The 22503-nt window shown below is 40.0% G+C and overlaps 1 protein-coding gene across 2 annotated transcripts in view; it reads left to right on the forward strand.

Moving 5' to 3' along the window:
- The window catches only part of BCAT1 (branched chain amino acid transaminase 1), a 67403-nt gene that overhangs the window by 35639 nt on the left and 9261 nt on the right, over positions 1-22503 (forward strand). Inside the window, exons 4-11 of one of the 2 annotated variants that reach the window (XM_030040967.2) lie at positions 852-908; positions 2980-3090; positions 3997-4116; positions 6422-6585; positions 8218-8360; positions 14259-14344; positions 16244-16384; positions 17538-17612. In XM_030040967.2, the coding sequence (XP_029896827.1) occupies positions 852-908; positions 2980-3090; positions 3997-4116; positions 6422-6585; positions 8218-8360; positions 14259-14344; positions 16244-16384; positions 17538-17612 (897 nt within the window). The remainder of the gene's footprint in view (positions 1-851; positions 909-2979; positions 3091-3996; positions 4117-6421; positions 6586-8217; positions 8361-14258; positions 14345-16243; positions 16385-17537; positions 17613-22503) is intronic. The other variant, XM_030040968.1, reaches the window with a different exon arrangement.

Below are 22503 nucleotides of genomic sequence, written 5' to 3' on the forward strand. Positions count from 1 at the left end.
ATGTAACTTAATGAAGCACTGGATAAGACCACGTGAGATTCCAAGAGTAGCTCTAATTTGGGGACCGAACATGCACTTTGTGAAAGTTATTTTAAGCTGGTTTAAAGGTTCATAGCTTGGATTGCAGGACAGACTAGACAAATGCAACTCCGAACAAGTCTGGAGAGCTCCAAACTAGATCTGATATGTTCAGCATATACAAGCAATTTAAGCAGAGAATATACAGCAAGGAACTTTGGAAAGTGAAATGTTAAGTCGGAAACCAGCGTGGTTAACAGTTTCCGTGCTTAGCTGCTTACTGTCTAAAGCTGCCTTTTGTGTCCCCAGAGCAGCTTTGGCTATACTCACATCTGTGCAAGAGCCTCAGTGGGGCACATATGCTGAAATGGAAGCCTGCTTCTCCTCCCACTTCTGGGTAGGAGGGAGTGTCTCCACTGAAGTTAGTGGAGTTGCTTGTGCTTCTTTTATTATTTCCTTTTTTGTTGTTGTTGTTGTTGTTTTTTTTAAACCACTGATATAAGGGAAGGATCAAGCTTTTCCCTGCTTGTCCCTGAGCTCCTGCCTTCACCGTTTTTTGTTGTTGCTGTTTTTTCTCCATCTAGTCACCAAGTCTCCAAAGGTCCTGTGTAAATTACAACAGGCCACTGTGACTAAGGCTGCAGTTCTTGATCTGCCCAAGAAGTAAGAAACCACGCTGGAGTCCCAAATCTATATTTCACTCTTAGTAGCATATTGCTTTAATGCTCGGCCTCTGGCCCAGTCTGAAATCATTGCTAATATGAATATGCTCTTATTTTTTTTCCATTTTTTTTTTTTATTCTTTTACCCTTATTGCATCACGTTTCCTCTAGCCAAGAGGACAGACAGAGGAGAATCTGGTGCCAATGCTGTGGCTCAATGAATACACAGTGGGTATAATAAAAATGATGAATTTGGCATTCCCTCCCCTTTCTCCTTGCCCTCCATGATGCAGTGTGATAGTCTGGATCTGCTGAACTCCAGATCCAGCTCCTGTGATGTACGGATGTCAGATAATATTGTTTGCACACCACTGTAGCAGCCAACCATCAAGCAACCACACCAGTTGCTTTTATTCAAGTTGAGCATTTCTGGAACACATCACTGTCTCCCTTTTTAATGAGTGAAAGGTTTTACTGAGCTCTGGAAGGTTTAAAGTATTTCTTTTCAGAGAAAAAGATTTAACAGCTTGAGAAGGCTTTGTGTTTCAGTAATGATGTGATTCTTCTCTCAAACCATTGATCAAACCTTAGTAGTAACATTCCTTCCTCTTCCCTCTCATTAAAAGTTCTGTGAATGTGTTTGGGAGAAGGGTGGGGGGAAACAACTGTTCTGTGATAAGAAAGTAGCATTACAGGAATGTGATATTAGTAACTGACCCAATAAAAATCGTTTCAAAGTATCAACCATATCACCAGCTATGCCATCCTTTATTAAAGGTAGAATTTTTTTCTTGTACCTACGATGTCTATCCTAGGAACAGTTTCTTTTTCAAAACTGTGTACAAAGTTTTTAATAGGGTTGGCATTGCCATAGGAATAAGATAAATTTGAAGGCAAAAAGTTCTGGGTTCTAATTCTGGTTCTGCTACATAGTTGGCATGTAGCCTAAGGAAAATTGCCGGGATTCCTGCAACCCAGTTACAACCCAATTAAAATTTGTCATGTGGAAGGACCTAGCTCTGTCATGGGACTGCACAAAAGCTTTCTAAACATTGCATTTCACTGATCTGCATGAGAAAATGTTATAGAATTAAATAATAATGAAGCCTTGAGTATACTACTAAAATTAATTATACACAAACACGGCGGGGGGTGGGGGGGGGGGTGTCCAAATAAAAAACCTGCATACGTAGACTTCCAACCACATAGAATGTATTTCCAGCCATTTTTTGTGGAACAGTCAGGAGGAGAATTCTGAGGAGACTGACAGCAGTGATGCAGTTAAATTCATAGAACTTATACTGAAATTTAATGTACAAAGGAATGCTTTAGAAAACAAATTATAAAAATCTGAACTCTTGTCTATAAGCATAAGTGATCCTTTAATACTTAATCTAAATAATACCTGTATATATGTATATATTAATGTGAGCTTATATAATACATGTGTTTTCTGCCTATAACTATAACTGGAAATTATCAATCTGTAGCTGAAAATAACTATGGATATTTTGTGGGCCTATGTTTTTTGCTGTGGTTAGGAGATGCTGTAGAGCATTCTGCTGGGAGAACACTGGTGGGATAAGGTTTTCTGGTAAATTGGTTGTCAACAAGAGTCATGCGGATTCTGCGGTTTGACAGGATAATTATGACTAATTTAAGTTTCCTGTAAAGTATAGATAAAACATTTTCATGCATTCTTCCTCCAGTGTAAGGCTGATGCATCTGTCTTTCATGCTAGCTAAACCCCCTTCCACAGCATAGGGGTATATGAGGGAAATAAGTGACCAAGATTTTGCTACAACTATAGCAAGAACTGCAACAGAGTGCCCTTAATTACCTTATTCTATGCTTCCTGCCAAAATGCGTTTTGGACAGAGCCCTAAAAATGATTAACATATATAATTAAATTCTATAGGTCTTTTCCGTAAGGGAGAATACTGTTTTGGCTCAGCCTTAGGTATCGGTCAGGATGTGAGAGAATAGTTAAGTCAAACACATGCTACAAATTTTAATTGTAATCAAATTATGAAAAAAATGGTTATCATTAAGTCCCCTGACAGAGAAAGATATATCCGAAGCATAGACAGGTTGTCTTTGTAATATAAACTTCATAATAGTACCTCACAGGATTGTGTTGCAAGGATTAACTAGTTAGTATTTATGCTTTGAGTGCTGTGAACAGGAAAGTTAAGTTCTTTTATTTCCAAAGGGTGTGCTCTGCTTTTGCACAGATCGTCATGGGATAACATGTCTCAATTATTATTTGGTTTCTTTTCCCTCCTTTTTGGCTTGATAGTTGTTTGAAGGAATGAAGGCTTACCGAGGAGTGGATGGCAAAATCCGCCTGTTCCGGCCAACCCTCAACATGGACAGGATGGCGCGATCAGCAAAACGAGCAACTCTGCCAGTATGTAGCCAAGGCATCTTATTCTCCTGAAGTCAGAGTGTATTTTCATTTTCGGAGTGCAAATCTCTGAAACTTTACAGTAGTGTAACTTTTATCAAACTCACTAGCTCTTGAATAGTTCAGTTAAACTTTGTTAAGACATCTCATTCAGTGAAGGGAACTGTTTGAAATGCATTTTTCTTTTAGATCACAACAGTATTTTGCTTTCTATGTTGTCTCCCTACTGCCTCAGATGTACACAGTCTATTTCTGAGGGATGAGTGCTGTTCTGCAGGTATTTGTATGCAGACAGCTGATGAAATTTTTCTGGTGCTAATGTTCTTCCTTTTCTTCTTGCCACTTCACTTAAGTGCTTCAGCCTCTGAGTGCCTTCATTTTTGGTCATGCTAGCAACTTAACACTGCTCTTAGCAGTTGTATACCGGCCGGTGAATTTCCTCCCACACTTACTAACTTTATTACTGTAAGAACTTTGCAACTTTGCAAAACTGGTAGACTTGGCGGGCCCCTTGGAGTTACAACCCAAAGCACTCTTCTGCAGAAGAGGTGGTGCCATAGCTTGCAGCATGCCCCGGTGAAGGTGTTGGCTGCACAGGGAGTTCTCTCCATGTGCTTTGGACTCAAGAAGAGTCAATGGCTCTTTTTTATGATCTTGGGAGGATACTTTGTAGCAGGAGGAGGGCATTCAGGATACTGTATAAAAAGGCACAGTAGCAAAGACCATGGGATCTTAAATTCTGTAAGAAATGAACTAAAGGAAGATGATGTAGTCCTATGAACCTCTATGGACTGTCACTGTTGCATATCCCGATGAAGTGTTCCCCTTAGCATATGGATCAATAAAGACCACAGAATGTTTGGGTTATATTTCTCCATTTGCTTTTCTCCCTTTGCTTTTCCTTCCTAGTGTTTTGACAAGAATGAGCTGTTAGAGTGCATCCGGAAGCTTGTGGAAGTGGAAAAGGAGTGGGTCCCATACTCAACTGCTGCCAGCCTGTATATCCGTCCTACCTTAATTGGAACCGAGGTGTGAAACATTTTTTTCCCCTCTTACCTTTTGTGTATTTAAGCACGAGGCAAAAGCCTCCATCCATAAAGGAAAATATGCAGCAGTCACTAGACAACAGTATTATAGTTCAGGGGCAAATTGTTTTTATGCTTTTACTTTTGAGTTAGTCACCTGTAGCTCTACCTCACAAATTTATGTTGACCACACCACCACCTAGTGGACACATTGATTCAGATCACAGAAAGTAAACTTCGATTAATTCTGAGTGGTAACAGCAAAATTTAGATTAACTTTGGTTTTGTACTAAAAGGATAGTTATTTGTGCCATGGTAATTATGCCTTTAAAATACTAACAATCCGGAGAAAATGTGAGGGAAGAGAAATTTGCTGTGTAGATTTTGTGATTTCATCTCATACCTCCATCCTGACCTTAGTGAGGAGATTTTTGAAGATTCTACCCAGCAAATTAAGATGGCTCTTCTGAGAGAGACTTTTAACAGAACTAAGAACAAGTTCTTGTGTCAATTTATTCTTGAACCCAGACAAACCTGACTTTATAAGAGGCTCCTTAGCAACTAGGTATTAGTGTGTACTCTGTGAGTTTCATGTGGGTGTGAGTCAAGCCTATAGTATTTATAAAGGGAATTAGAAACAGGGAGTTTATTTTAATTGAAACTTTAAGGGTGTTTTTTAGCAGTGGCAAGAGAGAAACCTGTAATCGTAGAGCATAGGACAAGGAAACTAAAGAATGTATGGTTCCCAACTAGCCAAGTTACTCTTCTGCAATATCCACATCTGTAAGTAGTTAACCATACATGAGCATTATACATTTCACATGTGTTCTAGGACTCCATTAATTTAATGCTTGTAAACTAGTTGCAGATTTTCAGGTGGAAAGACCTCCACTCAGTAACTGTAAAGTATTAATATTAAAAATTGATTTTTTTTTTTCCTTTTTTTTTGTTTTTGGAAATTCTTTTGCTGTTGAGCTTTGTTTCAGGTTAGCCAACATATCTGGCCTTTCCATGATGTCATTTGTTGTTTCTGGGTTGCATGCCCTGCTAATCTTTTATGAATCAGCACAATTATGAAACCCAGTCAGCACAATCTTTTGAATGATCGTGTAAGAATCCAGAAAAATATGAAGATCTCAGTTAGTTAATCTTGTTAGAAGTTTTGCTGAAGGAGTAAGGTAGACAGAAATCAAAAGAACCCTCTCAGCACCTGAGGAAGGCTTGTTTGTATTTTCCAGTAGTTCCATTATTACACTATTATTTTCCCTCCCACCTCCCAATTTAGCTTCACATGCTTTGCGCACAGTGTTTTGCTTATACCTTTGGTCCTAAAGATTTCAGTTCAATAAATTTTTTTCAGTGGAGACCTAATCTTAGAAACCAAGGATGAGCTTGTTCTTTTTGCGAGACTGGTTTCTCTGAATGGAGACAAAATACTAACACGTTCAGTTGCATAGAAGATCCCAAGAATCGTGGGCAACCAGCTGGACGTAGCCCTGCTTGAGCAGGGGGGTTGGACAGAGGTACCTTCTAACCTCAGTCATTCTGTGATTGTGTGGTCAATCCTGAGTTTTGCAAAGAATCATATAGTTAAGCGAAGTCGCCTACCACAGGATTGAGACTTTGGCCAGTGCCAGACTTTTCACCGCCACCTTCAAGTATTGATGGTGATGACTTGAAGTGTGAGAAGCCATCTCTTGGAGAAGAAGAGGAAAAAAAAAAAAAAAAAGAAGTGATACATTCCAGGTTATTTCCTGTGCTGTTGTGTGAACCATTTCCAGCAGGCAGATCATTTTAGCTTGTCACACAGCTATTCACAGAGCCAGCACTCAACTCTACCAATGCCAGTTCTAAGTGGCATTGGCTAATTCTCATCGCTAATGCAGCTGACAGTGGTTCCTCCACGGTTGTTATTGCTAGCAGTGGTCCTTGCCACTCCTCCCCCCAGAAAGCTTTGCAGGCTTCTGCTGTGATTAATTCATATCATTATATAGTATCTTGTTAAGCTAATTTCTGAATTCTCAAAAGCTTGAAACTATTTGAGGAGATTAGAATAATATATACACAAATGAAACAGCTGTAAGTGAATGGTCACAGTGGATAAAATTAGGGTTGTTATGTTGCTTGGATAGGGGGGAAGTTATATAAATATTTTCTCTCCATTGCAGCACTTTGCATTGTCCTGGTAAAAGCACTCTCGTGCTGCAGTTCCTCTGAAAGCAGTGTTTCAAAAGCTAATTGTGCAGCATCTGATGTTTGGAGTGAAGTATACCAGTAACTTTTTATTTGTTTACATTCCTTATTTTCAGCCTTCCCTTGGAGTGAAGAAGCCAACTAAAGCCCTACTGTATGTCATACTTAGCCCTGTGGGCCCTTACTTTGCAAGTGGAAGCTTTAATCCAATATCTTTATGGGCAGATCCAAAATATGTAAGAGCCTGGAAAGGAGGAACGGGGGACTGCAAACTGGGAGGGTAAGAAAACATAATTCTGCATCTTCTACATAGTTCACAAAGGAGATTTGGTTTTTAGTGAAGTAACTAATCCAGCAGAAGTAGAGGTATTAAATGTAGCAGTTAAACAAACAATGTACTATAACAAAGGTTTCAAAATTGTACATTGCAAATATTATTTATTCAATTCAGTTGCATATTTTTGTTCAGCGATTACAGCCAAGTGGATTATTTGCAGATGCAATTTTGCAGCATCTCAAGCTGAGGAACTGGACCTGGAAGATGTCTATGTAATACTTTGACTGTTCCCCTTGCAGAAGTTGACACTAAAGATATTACTTCTGTGATGCGGCATTCAGTATAGCAGCCTGCTGCCAATTGGGCAGTAAGCAGCATTGACTGCTGACCTCCTTCCTTGGCAGACTGTCCTGATGAGCCATCTGCAGTTAGCTAGGGGAGTATGGATGTTTAAGGGAAAGCATGGGATAATTATCTGCATTGACTTGACCATAGTCTGGCAGTTTTCTGCTGAACTAAGCCAAAGCACTAGTTAGGTAGAAACATGATTGTTAATGTCCAAGTACTTGACTTGTAGAGTGAAGCTGCTTAGGACTTGACTGGAGCAAGCAACTTGGATGTGGCTAAATAAACTACTTGATTATACATCCTTGGTCTTTGGTTTAAATGAAGCTTATTGTCTCTACCTGGGAGTTTCTTTTCCAGGCAGGAAGTTAGTAGTTGTCAAATGCTGCTGAAGTGAGCTAGTAGAATAATCAAAGGGCAAGAAAACAGCTTTCCTTCATTCAGTCTGATGTTCTGAGACCTTTACTCTTTGTTTGTGAGTTTTTGCTTAGTTTTAGAAATATATTAATTGTGTCCTGTGCGTCCTTCATATGTCAGCTGTGAAAAAAGGAATAGTCTGGAGTCAATGCTGACTTGATTTGTGCCCAGAGGTGAAAACTCCAGTGTGGTCAGCACTTTGGAGCTGCTGACTTTGGGTCTTGATGGTTGTTGAACATGAGAAGCAAAAAGGGTTTCCCCCCGCTCAAAGCAGGTACAGAGTAAACACATCTTATTCAGTTATGTTCACTCCATAAGCAGCATTTTAGGAAAACAGTTGCTCCTCAAAGATATGGTATTCAACAAGGCCCATCTGCAGCTCCTGAAGCTGCTAGTTCTGTGAATATCTTTTACTAGAAAATCACTCGCCTCTGGTGATTTTTGTGTTCCAAGAGGTTCATCTGACATATACGAGATGAGGTAGATGGTTTTGTTTTGCTTTTTTTTAACACCATGAACTGGATGGGAATTGTTGCTATCTCTCCAGGATGCCAACTGCTAAATAAAGAGAAATACTTTCCTAAGGTGTCTAATTGCAATGATTAGAATGTCCAGAAAATCGAACAAGAGGTTTTTTTAAGACTATTTCAATGGATATGTTTGAGCTGCTGATGTTGTTCAGCCCTTCAAAGTTTTTGGGTTGTAGATACAAATGATCTAGTAAAATGCTAGTAGAGTATTTCCAATGAAAATATTCCAGGGACAAGCAGTGACTGTGCAGAGCACTTGCTCGTAAGGTAGATGTGCACAGAAATGAGAAAATACCCAACCAGATACTCATAACTGTTTGCTCTTTCTTTTTGTTTCTGGAAGGAATTATGGTTCTTCTATTTATGCCCAGCAAGAAGCCCTGGAGTTAGGCTGCCAGCAGGTTTTGTGGCTCTATGGAGAAGATCACCAGATAACAGAAGTTGGAACAATGAATCTGTTTCTCTACTGGATAAATGAAGATGGAGGTATAGTAACACAAAACACAAAAACTTTAACAGAGTAGACAGTTGGGACCATAATCCACAGAATTATTATTAGAGTGCAGATCATAAACCTTTTAATGAAGATGATTTAACAAGAAAATCTCTATTCTCTTCTGAAAACTGATAGGTGACTCTTAGTTATACCATTGTGAAAGAGGAGATTCTGGAGCAGCTGTGAGTACTGCCTGCTGATAACATACTAAACTGTTGGGCCGGTCGACGTGCTCAGAAGAGTCTAGCCATACAAAAGGTCACACTGTAGGTTTGGTGTCAACTCTAGCAGCATGCTTGATCTTGAAGGAGGCATTGGGTCAGAAACAATGCAGACATACTGAAGACACCATATGGCTGTGTAACTCTTCAACCTCTGTGGCTTTGGGCAGGACTAGTTGCCATCATCGCTTTCTGGCAAGTCAAATGTTCCTGAAGCATAGCCAAAAGTATTCAGCATCCAACTGATGAAGAACTCAGCTCTTTCTTTGAAGAATTTGAAGTTCTGTCCAGTGGAGGCAGAGAGAGAGAGAGAAACATGGCAGTCAGCATTCCACATCACTAATGCTCAAATGGTGCTTTCAAGATATACCATCATTCCTGAAGCCATTTTTACCTCTTTGTACCCACAGTCATCTCTGAGCAACGTACATGCTGATTAGAAAACTGTCTAGTTAATGAGCAGCCAACTATTTAGGCATCTCAAAAACACCCATTGGGCATGCAAGTATTCAGTGCTTGAGAAGTGATAGCTGCAACTGAGAACTGGTTTGGAAGAATACATGAGACTGAGTCCTTAAAGTATTAAGCTAATGTATAGGCAAGTGAATAAAAGGACACCTCCTGACTTCCATGAGTGCTGGCCCTCCATGAAAATTAAGTGTTATTGAATTTTTTTGTGGCAGCAGATGCAGGGTTCAGACAGATACCAACATAGTGCCATGGGTACCCCTGAAAATTGACATTTTTCTAACAGTGCTCAGCTGCAGTACAGAGGCAACATTCTGTGGGGACAGCAGTGTGCTTTGGATAGTGTGGTTAATGGGAGTCCAGCTACCTGACTCCTGTCTCCAGTTTCATTACTTGTTCTTCTGCAAAATCTTTACCACTTTTGTAAGAAGAGGGATGTTACTCCCTCAGTGTTGAATGAGTCTGTGAATTCTTGTGAATGAAACTATAAATATGAGAAATCTTGTTGTTTTTATAGCAGCACTTTTGTCAGTGTAGCTAGATGGCCAAATTCATGCCTTGTGTAACTTTGCTGGAGAGACATGAAAATAGATTTTGGATCATTCTGCCCAGGGAAAGGACGCTGAAGGGGGGACATAATTAGAATTCAATGTTCTCATTGTACTTAAACCAGGAATATGCTGGAATTATCCAGCTGCAGCACCGTACTGTTCCAAAGATCTGCCAATCACTGTGTTACCAGTGCACTACTGAATAGTACTATTGTGAGGTGGCGGTAGCAAACAACTTGTAATTCATGCCACCCAAGCTAACTGTATACTGGCAAACCTGCCGTTTCAAACGACATGGTCATTAGCATCATTGGAGCACTTTGCTGTCTCCCAGTGTGTTGATTAATGCTTAATTTATGATATCTTTGGTTGAGAATCACTCTTGCTGCCAATGTGTGTCATCACATACCTGCCTATGGCTTTACATTGTGGTTTAAAAAGTGTTTGCCATTATGTTCTGTGGTTTTGTTTTGTTATGCAAATTCTGCAGCTGAGAGAGGGATCTAACGTAAAAATAGTGAAACAGAAATTGCAGATCATCATCAAAAGGAAAATGCCCTTCTTTGTGTGTTCAGCAGTCTGGACTGCTCTACTTGCTTTATAACAAATCAAAGACCTAGCCCAGTAAAGCCTAGACTAAAGGACATCTATGCTTCTAATGAGAGTAGGCTTTTCTTGCAAGCCTTTGCCATATATTTTTAGTTACAGTATTGTGACTAAACATGACATGTTGTCTTAGGTGGCAGGAGGAGCCTGGAAAAATGTTTTGTTTGTAACATCAAGGAGGGATTAGAGGAGGAAACTATTCAATTTCTGGTAAAATAACATGACATGTTCCATGCTGCTCTTGTATGCCCACTGCTGCTCTGGCTGAGGCTTATAATGACCAAATCTGGATCCCTGCTGTTGCATAAATACAGGAGTGTTATCATACATCAAGTACTATTTACGGTTTATGTTCACAAAGTGAAAATTTTGGTCACCCTACAGTCCCTTCCACCTGCCTCTTCGGAGAACATAACAATCCCAAGAAGCTGTTAACATTGAAAATAATTTCCTTTAATAATGTCTGTTCTGCTGTCTGGAATATAGGCTTGACTTTATGGAAAACCTTAAAATTTAAACATATGTCCACCCTGAAGGTTGCTAACTATGTAATCTGTGTGCACTTTCCAAAAATTCAGTTTCTTCAGAATGATTTGGAACCATCTGGGCTCTACTTCTAGCTTTAATGCTAAGGCATTGTGGATAGCATTCAGGCATTACTTAATATTTTTTTGCTGTTACTAAAATGGGGCTTAATAATGCCCACTTCAAAATAGCTTACATAAATGGTTATGTAATTAAATAAATGGGTTAAAAGATTCTCTGGAACAGTCAGGTAAAATATCAGGCAAGTTTGCTTAGTGTTCTGTAGGTGGAGGATTATTTGTGCTGCAGAAGTATCTTGTACAAGTAGGCTACTAACAAAATAAGGATCTACCTTCTGCTCTAATAGAGAGCCATAGCAATAGCATGGAGGGGAGAGCAGCAGATGAATGAGATGCCAGACAAAGAAAAGGAGGAGAAAGTGATTGAGGAAAGTAAATTGACAGAGATACAAAGACAGAATGATTGCGTGAGGGGAGAGTAGAAGAAAAGCCTGAGGGAAATATGGAGAGAGAAATAGAAAGGTCTGGAGCAAACTGGGAGAGGAAGTCAGCTGTTAATACTAGTGAAATCAGGGTTTGCTGGATTTTCCTTGACCCTGAAGTTCACCTGGTATCTGTTATCATTTTGGTAAAATATGTGTTGGTGAATTTCTCAGCATTGTTGTAGTGTGACTAGTACTGAAGGCATCCCTTGTTTGGAATCTTATCTGCTACATGTTCAAAAATACAGGTGTGTAAAAATTGAAGCTGTGTAATATGCAAGACCTCATTTTAAAAATCTCTTTAAACACTCTGATGGAGTTCCATTGTTACAGCATGCCTATACCATGCCTGCTGTAATGGGGTACTGGACTGATAGTGCTACTACTGTAGCAATAACAGTAGTTAACTAAAGAGAAACCCTGACATTTTCCTTCAAATGCTTTTCCCCCCCTTTTTGCTACTCTATATTTTAAGGTTTCTAGCCCATCAAAATAATTCAGAAGGCAAATGGATTCTGTGAGCTCACAGTCTGTTTTTTTGGAGATGGACAAACTGATGTCATATGGAGCCTGGTTTGGCATCAACTCACAGAGAGGAAGAGCTTTTTGGCATGCCATGTTGTATAGCATTATCATCTCTGCCGGATACCAGGGGAGCAGGTGTTCCTTGGGTGGCCCCAGGCTGGTAGGCATCATATGTGTACTTGACAAAATTGTACAGAGCAGGCTGTTTGAAACATTTCGAGACTCCCATGTCCTGTCTGCTCAGTGCTGTTTGGTGGCAGGTTTGGCCTGGCACCTTTTCAAACTATCTCAAATCAATTAATATATGTTGTTGAGCTTAAACAGCTTCTGGCAAAGATCTGTGGCAACATCATCAAATAGAGAACGTCATGTGGTGTGTAGTTACAGTCTTTGGTATTAAGGTCCACGTTATCTGAAGTTTTCTGTTAGAGAAAGGGGAGCACTTACTTGTGTATGACTGGGTCACAAATGGAGAACATCATGTTTTCAGTATTCAGAATCAGGTGAGCCCTGTGGCTCATGGAAAATGTTTTAAGTCCTCTTCTTTTGATAGGTGTGCCAGAATTAGGACCAGACACACATCACGATTAGGAGTGATGCTAGACAGACTGGAAAAGGAAAAGCTATTGTTCCTGACTGTATGAGAAAGAAGAGACTACTGCTGTACTTAGGAGTCTGGGATAGGTTAGGGAATGGCACTACTGGTTAGTCAAACCAGAGCAGAATATATAGCCTGTTCTAGGGCAGCTTTTTTATACATTTTGGCATGGCAGTTTACATCTATTACTTATGTGTGTATGGGTCCTCATAAAAGGAACATGGAACCATAGGTAAGAAAAACTTCTAGTCCAAATGAATAAATCCAGGGCTGGCTGCATTAAAAAGTAACAGACATTTCCTGAGAGAATGGACAGTGAGTAGCAGATTCGATGAACAATTCCATTTATTTATCCTCCGTTTCCTCTATCCCACCCCAGCTCCCAAAGCACCCTCTTGCAGAGCAGGAGAGTGCCATGCTGTAGTCAGTCTGGAGCAGTGTATGCACTGGCTGGCAGGCAGTGTTTGTGCACATAATTATCTAGCTGACTGCTGAAAACAGAATATTAAGCAGCTGAGCTCAACCTGCTCTCTCAGTCCAAGGATGAATACCGTGTTTCTCTCTTCTACCCAGCTGCAAGTTTTCACAGGACCTATCGAAACATTTTTAAGACAGCTTTTCCTTTAAGACTGCTTCAAACAGGCCTGGATTCAGTGATCTTTAGTGGGTAGGGAGAAGGGGGCATAATAAAAACATGAAGACACATATCTTGTCCTTTTATGTGACCTAGGTAAAAAAGGAATCAAAAACCTTAATGGTTTGTGGATTTAATGCACAGGTTAGTATCTTTATAAGGTAAAGAAAGATAATGGATTCTCATTGGGAAGAGAAAATGGTTAGGAAAAAACATATGAAGAGTATTACTGGAAGACTGTGGATGTCTTCACTTCTCAGTGCAAATTTGAGACTGTCTTAAAAGAGCCTGGCTGTCAGAAAGAGTAAATGCTCAGTATTCTTTGATAATGGAAACCACTGAGTATGCTATGTGATGGTTTAAAATGAAAGTGATGGTTTAAAATGAAAAAGATTAACTGTGATTTGCTGCAAAGGTCAGATGGAAGAACACAGACTACATAAAAACTTTTGTGTTATAATTTAAGTATTTACCAAGTATGGATTACCATTTATCTACTGTTTCATTAGTTATGTTAGATGAACATTTATCTAATGTTCTTTTTTTAAAAGCAAACAAGAAAAACAAGCTAACAAACAACTAGTTGAACAATTTGAGTTGTTGATGCTTTTGGAATTTTATTAGGACTGCTTTTTTTGTGTAAAGAGAAAATTAGGGGAAAAATAAGACAAAAGATCATTAAGGAAGTCTCCTCTCAAGATGCATTTGGCAAGGTTTCCACTGCTTTGCTTGTTCAGTAAATGGGCCTCAAAATTTCTGGTAGATGTTTCATGTTAATGCTATGAGGTAGGTATAATGAACCCCATATTACTAAATTAAGTAAAGCAGTTCAGGGAAAGTTATGATCTGCCCTGGGATTATTAGGCATGGCTTTCCCTTGTGCCTCTCTATTCTGAATTCAAAGACTGGGCCATTCAACGGTTCCCAGTAGTTATACAGTGAATCCATAATAACCTGAGGAATAAAACCTACTACTAGGCTTTCGACATGTATTTATTAGTGTATGAAATAAGTTTCTTCCCCACTCACTGAAGTATACTCAAAAGGTTCCAAACACTCAACAACAACTTATTGGAACTGAATTTGTGTAACTTGTGTTCTTATAGAACTGTGATAAAAGTTGCATCTTGCTGGGTAGGGAACATTTCTGATATCATTCAACTTCTTTTTAATTTTCATGTTTGGTGTAATATCAGTAAACATTATTTTTGTTTCTTTGTTTTTCAACCAGTGTTTCTATTTATTTTGTGTTTGACAGAAAATGAACTGGCAACCCCACCTTTAGATGGCATCATCCTTCCAGGAGTGACAAGACAAAGCATTTTGGATCTGGCACGCAATTGGGTGAGTATTTTGACCTTGGCAGTAATGGTTTCAACTATCATGTTATAACATCAACAAAAGTTAGCATTCCTGGTGCTCAGTATCTTGAAGTTCAACTGATCTGGTCAAATCCCTTAACCTAAATGGGAACTAAGGGCATGCTAATTCATAGATTCCCAGCAACATCATCAGAATACCCACACCTGTCACACAGAACAATACCAAGCTTGTTAAAGTAGCTCCGTGTAGTATTTAACATGAAAATTCTCATTAAATCCACTGGTACAAGCAACTTAAAGCAAGGAGACAAACAATTACCATGCATGACCACAGCTATACTTCAGTCATCAGCACACTATTTCTCCACTTAGTTCTCATGGTTCCACCCTTATTTCTAATAACTAGCATGCAGCCTAAAATCCAGCCACAGTCTTGAAGTCATCTGTCTGCTTCCAGATTCCAGTTCTGTAGTATAGCCATCCAAGTACTTATTTGAACGCTTGGGACTACCTCATATCTTGAAATCCAGCAAACTGTTCACTCTGCCTGCACTGTATTCAAAGGTTTTATTGCGGCTTGGATAAGAATACTATACAGTCAAAGGCTCATCAAGCCAAGTATGCTGTCTCCTGGTTTTGGCCAGGCTTATGTTTAGGGAGGAGTAACAGGAATAACAGGGGCATGTGTGATACTTACCCCCTGGTATTAACTCAGCTTCCAGCCACCTCTAACTGAAAGGCTTCTTGAAATACAGTCACAGTTATATCACTTAAATCTAACTTGCAGTGAAGAGAGCTAGGAATGTACTTCATGGTGCATGTGTGCCACCTGTTGACCTGCACCGAACTCTTATGTGTCCTTATTAGTATTGGTACTTCCCTAGTGCAGATATGCATGCGCACTTCTCAGTCCCGTCTCCTTTACAAGACAGATATTCCCAGTTGATAGGGCTTGTTTGTGACATACCAGACTCTCACCTCAGTCCTCTTGAATAATTAGGTGTCTTCTACTCTCACAAAGGTTGTTCTCTTCTTCCTGACCTCTGTTCCCTAACGTATCTGAAACTCTGCTTACATGGTGCCCCTGCTTCTTTCTCCAAATACTATCCCATCCAGAGCTAATCATGTTTTCTGCTATCATAAGCATCTCTCTTTCGTGTTAAAAAGCTTGTATCTAAAACAAAGGCTCAGCTTTAGTTTGGTCTGATAGGACAATAAAGTCCACATAATCCATTAAATGAAAATTTCAAAGTTTGAAGTTTATTTTTGTTCTTTAAACACATCCCCTCAATCAGTTGCTATGCATTCTTCAGCACTTGTAGAAGGTAAGACACTTCCTATGTTAAGACTGTTCAGTGTGAATTGCTTTACTCATACCTGCAGTACAGTTAATTATTGTATGAGACAGCTGTGTGCAGGCTACAGTGTGAAATTTCACCAGGGATTAAAGAAATATATCACATCTAGTTGGCATTGCAGGTGGAATTAACAGAATGTATTTTGCTTAGGAATTGTCTGAGTGGGATGCGAAGATCTCTTGACATAATTGAGTAATTTTTGTACAAACTCTAGCATGTTAGAGACCATGAGTAGTCAGATCCTGTGTCACATAACCCATGACAAATTCTGCTGTGTTGTTCCCTGATGCAATACTGATATTCTGTACCAAATCAGAGGGAAGTGCCACTTAATCATCAGCATTGTATCTGGCAAACCACTGGCTTCCTTGAAGGTCATTCTTTTGATTAGAGTCTATCTTGTGTGATACTGGGAGGTTTGAAAAGATCACAAGATCACAGCCAAAACTTGACTGATTGCCACTAGGCTAATTGTTCAATTAGAGATGTTTCAAAATGGAAAACAAAAATACAAACCATTTTTAAGCTTTTTACAATTATTATGGTTGATTCTTCTTGTGCAGGAAGAGTTTAAAGTATCTGAGCGATACATCACCATGAGTGACCTGACAGCTGCCTTGGAAGAGAACAGAGTAAAGGAGATGTTTGGTGCTGGAACAGCTTGTGTTGTGTGTCCTATCTCTAAAATTTTATATAAGGGCAAGGTAAGAAAATGTCTCTCTTTTTTTTTTTTTTTCTTCCTTCTTTCTTCAGAATTTTATCATTAATTAATTGCAGCTGAAGCAAAAAACAGGTAAGATAGAAAAGGAGTGCTGCCAGAGGCTCCTGGAAAGATGAACGCTGTCAGTATGTTGTTTCCCAAGTGAGTTACTGCTCTGTTGTCAGAAGAGAACTTTCCCTCTCATCTTTTGGGGGTTTTTAATAGCCAAAATTATAAAATCTCAATTCCTGGGAAAAATAATAAAAAAATATTTTCCACCTCCCAGCCTGTTTGAAAATATACAAAAATACATTCTCCCATGTTTCTTTTAATGAAAATTTTTTCCAAAGTTAAGGCACCTGGGAAAGGTGAGAGGAAAGACTTGCCCAGGGAACCGAATTTCTGAGCCACTGCATTCTTTCCTTTTCAAGTTCATCTCTTCTTCACCCCTCATTGCAGGGAACCCAGCTCTGATGGAAGAGCGGTTTCAGGAGGGTGCACAGCTGCTTCCACCTACTATACACCATATGGGAGATTTCTCCTGCACAGGTGGAATTCCACAGGCATTCAGACTGTTAAGCTGACTTGATGCTATTTAGCTAGCACAAAGTTAGTTCAGAAGGCTGGGTTATTGCAGCTGCATATATGGATGTGCTTTGTTCCATTATATATGACAAGTACAGTAAATGTCTGTTAGGTGATAATTCTTGAATTAACAAGATGGAATAAATGTATTGATATTATCAGATGCTAAAATAATATGAGACATCAAGGTACTGAGTGATGGTAAGTACGATAAATGTACCTGTTGTGTTTCTACATGGTATACTTTGAAATAAAATACTGTATACAATGTTACTACTCTTGCCTGTACAATATACCCTCCATTTTGGACAGATCTTTTGGAAGGCTTAGATTAGCCTTTGTTTAAAAATAGCTTAACAGTTCAACTAATGTAACTTTTCACTGGCTCAGCATGCCCTCCTATAAAAAACATTATGACAATCTTTGCCTACTTATAAGGAGGGCTAGAAAGCTTGATAAATATTTGTTAAAATTCTTGGTGACCCTAAGGTATTCATATGTATATAAAGCTATTATTACATGTTATTATCTCTCTCTCCCTTCCCTTCCCCCACTTCTTTATTCAATGTCAGCATTTGCACATTCCAACTATGGAGAATGGACCTCAGTTAACCACCCGTTTCCTGAATAAGCTGAGTGATATCCAGGTAAGGTTCTTTCTCTTCTTTAACAAGATAAAATATATTTTTTTCCCTGTTCATCTTGGAAGCTGGATGGGAGTTATAAGATATTACTGTTATCAGTGAAATCCAGTACTGTTGTTATAAGTTCCTTTTTAAGGGGAAAAAATAGCGTTATGAAGCATCTGAATAACCATGATCACAAATGAATATAGGCTAACCAATAAAGAGATGGGTGAAGTAGTAAGCACTCACTGGGTGCAGCCAACTGATCACCATTTCTGTTTCTCAGCATCTTTCCAATCATAGAGTCACTTCTTGTTCTTAAAACAATTCCTTCCTCTGTGATTTGCTAAATGTCAAAGTTTGTTTAGAATCAGTGCTTGACCTCCATGTCTGGGCATAGGAGTCTATACCATTTCAGGTAAAGTCAATGAGCAGCAAGTGATGGCCCTTTTTATTTTAGTTGCCTGTTTTCTTTTACTTATTTAGCATAGTTTATGGTGTGGGGGATTTGGGAATAGGAGCAGGTCTCAGCAAGTTACAAGCCCCTTTATTTAAGATCTGGTAGCAGCTGCTTGGCAGTATTGTCATGATTTCTTCAAATCAAGTCTGATGGTTACTCTTCTACATTCTTGGCTTTTGGCTCAAGGTGTTCTTAGATTTGCTACTAAAATGCTTATATTCCTGCCAGTAACCCCTGAACTAAGAATCTTCTTGAAAAATTGTGAGATGTACTGTACCACATAGCAACTCTATGAATCCCATAAAATAGCAGAACTTTTTAAGAAAGAGTCCTAAAATTTATTTTTCTTTCTATTTTACAGGCCTTTTACTAGTGTGTAGAAATAATCTGACACAGGGTTCTTCTGATGAGACCCCAGACAAAAACTACTCATGAATTGCAGTCTGCTGTCATATGTTGACCCACCTAAAATCCATGATAAGCAGATTCATTTATGTAATGTTATGTATTCAGTGGTTTGTGCTATATTGCAGTCCAAGTTTAAATCCATTGCTATTCATTGTGGGGTTTTTTCATTGCTTAATTCAAGTAGGATGAAGCAGTCTTAGACAAAGGGAAGTCAGGCTATCTCATATAACTTCAGTGGTTCTTTTGTACTCTTGTTTCTCTACATATTTTTACATTTCACAGCTGCTGGTCTCCAGTGTAACTACTTTTTTTTTTTTTTCTTCCCCCTTGCCCAAGACTTGTAGCTCAAATGATGCAGCAAGACCACTGTTGTAGTTTAACCCCAGCCAGCAACTAAGCACCATGGAGCTGCTCTATCACTTCCCCTCCTGAACTGGACAGGGGAGAGAAAATATAACAAAAGGCTCGTGGGTAGAGATAGGGAGGGGGAGAGATCATTCAGCAATTACGGCCACAGGCAAAACAGACTCAATTTAGGGAAAATGAACTTAATTTATTGCCAGTCAAACCAGAGTAGGGTAATGAGAAATAAAACCAAATCTTAACACGCCTTCCCCTCACCCCTTCTGTCTTCCTGGGCACAGCTTCACAGCTTCACTCCCGAATTCTCTACCTACCCCCCGCTTAGCGGTGCAGGGGGACAGGGAATGGGGGTTACGGTCAGTTCATCACACATTGTCTCTGCTGCTCCTTCCTCCTCAGGGGCAGGACTCCTCACACTCTTCCTCTGCTCCAGTGTGGGGTCCCTCCCATGGGAGACAGTCCTCCATGAATTTCTCCAATGTGAGTCCTTCCCACTGGCTGCAGTTCTTCACGAACTGCTCCAGTGTGGGTCCCTTCCACGGGGTGCAGTCCGTCAGGCACAGACTGCTCCAACGTGGGTCCCCCGCGGGGCCACAAGTCCTGCCAGAAAACCTGCTCCAGCGTGGGCTCCTCTCTCCATGGGTCCGCAGGTCCTGCCAGCAGCCTGCTCCAACGCAGACTTCCCACGGGGTCACAGCCTCCTTTGGGTACCCACCTGCTCCGGCGTGGGGTCCTCCCCGGGCTGCAGGTGGAGATCTGCTCCACCGTGGACCTCCCTGGGCTGCAGGGGGACAGCCTGCCTCAGCATGGTCTTCCCCACGGGCTGCAGGGGAATCTCTGCTCTGGCACCTGGAGCACCTCCTCCCCCTCCTTCTGCACCAACCTGGGGGTCTGCAGGGTTGTTTCTCTTACATGTTCTCACTCCTTGCTCTGGCTGCAGTTTCTGTACCACAGCAACTTTTTTCCCTTCTTAAATATGTTCTCCTAGAGGCACTACCACTGTCTCTGATGGGCTCGGCCTTGGCCAGTGGTGGGTCCGTCTTGGAGCCGGCTGGCATTGGCTTTGCTGGACGTAGGGGAATCTTCGAACAGCTTCTCACAGAAGCCACCCCTGGAGCCCCCCTGCTACCAAAACCTTGCCATGCAAACCCAGTACAACCACTTGACTGTTCTTCACTAGGAAGGTGACATGGGATCATCATCTCTTCTTCTATAGAATAGTATTGGACATTTCTGGCTGCAACTCAGGGAGGAAAGAATTCCTGATATTCTGGTACCTTTTGTGTTGGTGGCTGAGCCAACATTCATGGGGGCAAGAAGAGACACTCCCCCATCATGTTTCTGTTGTTTCAGCTGTGTCAACTGTAACAGCTTGGGGTCTGGGTCTTTCTCTTCAAACAGTAGGACTGATAGCTAGGAAGAAGCATAGGCACCTTTGGTTCTAGATTTTATTATTTGTTGAGAGGAAAGAGAGGCTCAGTATTCGATGTTCCCAGCTCAGTTACTTGTAACATTTTTGTCTTCTTACTATATGAGTACACAGTAGCCTTTCTCCAGAATCCCACTACATACCACAGTTTTATTTCATCTTTCTCATCCCAAGTGCTCAATACAAATATCTAAAAAAACAGTTAATGTCCATCACTTTATTTTTTTTGTTGTCATATGTCCAGATTTATTACACACTTTTCATTGTGATACATACTGATCACTGTTTCCATAGTGCTCTGCTCTGTATTAAAGCCATCTTGTTAGTATGTCGAGTATCTATCTTTAAGGTCTAAAGCACTTGTGTAACTCGTGTGTTACCTTCTGAAGTCTAGGTGATGCTATTGCAATATATGTTAGGGCCTTCAACAATTTGTGATCAGTTTCAGTCTGCAGTGATCACTTCTAATTGCAGTCATGGAACGCTCAGCATCAGAAAGAGTTGAGACCAGTTCTAGCACCTTGTTGAGTGTTATGTGTGGGAATAGGTACTGCCTTAGCAGTGTGTCATGAGACAAGTAAGTGCCTTCTCTAGAAGAATGGCTTATGAAATCCGGAATTCTGTTTCAGAAGAAAACACTGGAATAGGTGTCTTTCTCCCTTGGCCAGTCGATAGTGAGTGGATTATTACGACAAATTTATCCAGCCTGCTTCCTGAGGCTTCCTCCCATGCCCTCCCCAATCACCCTGCTTTTCCACCCCAACCAAGGCTCAGGAGGAAGCTGAAAAAGTGTGGATTGCTTCTAACCATTATCTTTCTTGGATCTTTTCACTTCACAACTATGCATATGGACCTTTTTGCCTTTCAACTATGTACATACCATGTGTTCATTAGTTACATGCCAAGAGTAAATCCATCACTCCTGAAAAGTGCTGGACTATTATGTGTATGTTTACTTCTGGGTTTTCTTCCTTCTTTAAAAAAGCCAAGAGAATTAGAACACTTTATCATCAGAAACATGATTTTAAAGAGAATGGTGGCTGCTTCCTCTTTAAGAGTCAATCAGTGGTTGCTGATTGTGTTTCTGCACATTTCTTTCTGTGGAGAGATGAGCTCATATCCAAATGAACCCCAGGTTGTCATACAGAAGACAATGCTGCAACACACAAAATGGAATATATAATATTCTTAAAATGTCAGAGGCGTTTTCAGGATCTTTCACAAAGACCTTTTATATATTCTACCAGGAGGGGGAAAAAAAAAAGATCACTTTGCAGTACCATGGGACTACTGTCATATCATTTGGACAGTCTGCGGCTGTTATTCCAAAGAATGTTCAAGTTCTGAAGAATAAAATGCAATTGAAATTACAGCCAAACACAGCTCTGTCTCTGTGCTGTGCTGTGCTGTGCTGTTGCCTGAAGTAAGGCAATGTACCATTTAATGTTGGGTGATGGACATTTGTAAAAAAGTAAAAATTCTCAGTACCAACATTGTCCTGCATTTGAACCTGTAACCAAGAGGTGCAGGGCTCTGTAACCAATATCATTATACTGATTCCCTTGTGTACAATACATGCTTTTTTCACATTTTCAGATTATCTTCATTATTGTGTTTCCAAGTCTGTTTTCATGGTGCTTGTTGTTCTTTTGCAAGTCTTCTGGGTTCAACAGGATTTCTTTAGATTTGAACAGCTGTTCAGTGGAACTAGAGCTAGAGTGACAAATTAGAAACTCATGGGCAGAACTGATTCCATTTCTCATGCCAATTGAGAGAGACAGTAGTAGCACTGCAATATACATTTCCCTTCCTATCACTGAGTGGAAATAATGATTACTAAAGGCTGATAAAGCTTTTAGATTAAATCATTTACATTGTATACAGTAATGTTGTGCTTATGAATGAATTAGTCATAGTACACTGTCTTCCATAACCGCTTGAGTTAGAAGATTCAGAGAGGAGATTCTTTTCTCTGGGAATATCCTCACCGAAATACCACTCAGATGTTTTTGTGGTTTTGTATTCCATGCCTTGAGAATAAACAAGCTTTTGCTATACCCTTTAAAGGGTAGATCAGGATGCAACTTGGAAGGGATGGATAGAAGGTAAGATATATTGTTTATACCACATGATACAACATACATTTAAACACTGAAGTCAAGACAGCAGTGAACAGACATTTAGTCAAAAACCCTATCTTTCTCAAAGTTACACAATCTAAATGGTTAGGTCAGCGGAAAACAACCAGGGAA

Source organism: Aquila chrysaetos, chromosome 17, assembly GCF_900496995.4.
Source record: "Aquila chrysaetos chrysaetos chromosome 17, bAquChr1.4, whole genome shotgun sequence".
In the NCBI taxonomy this organism is placed as follows: domain Eukaryota; kingdom Metazoa; phylum Chordata; class Aves; order Accipitriformes; family Accipitridae; genus Aquila; species Aquila chrysaetos.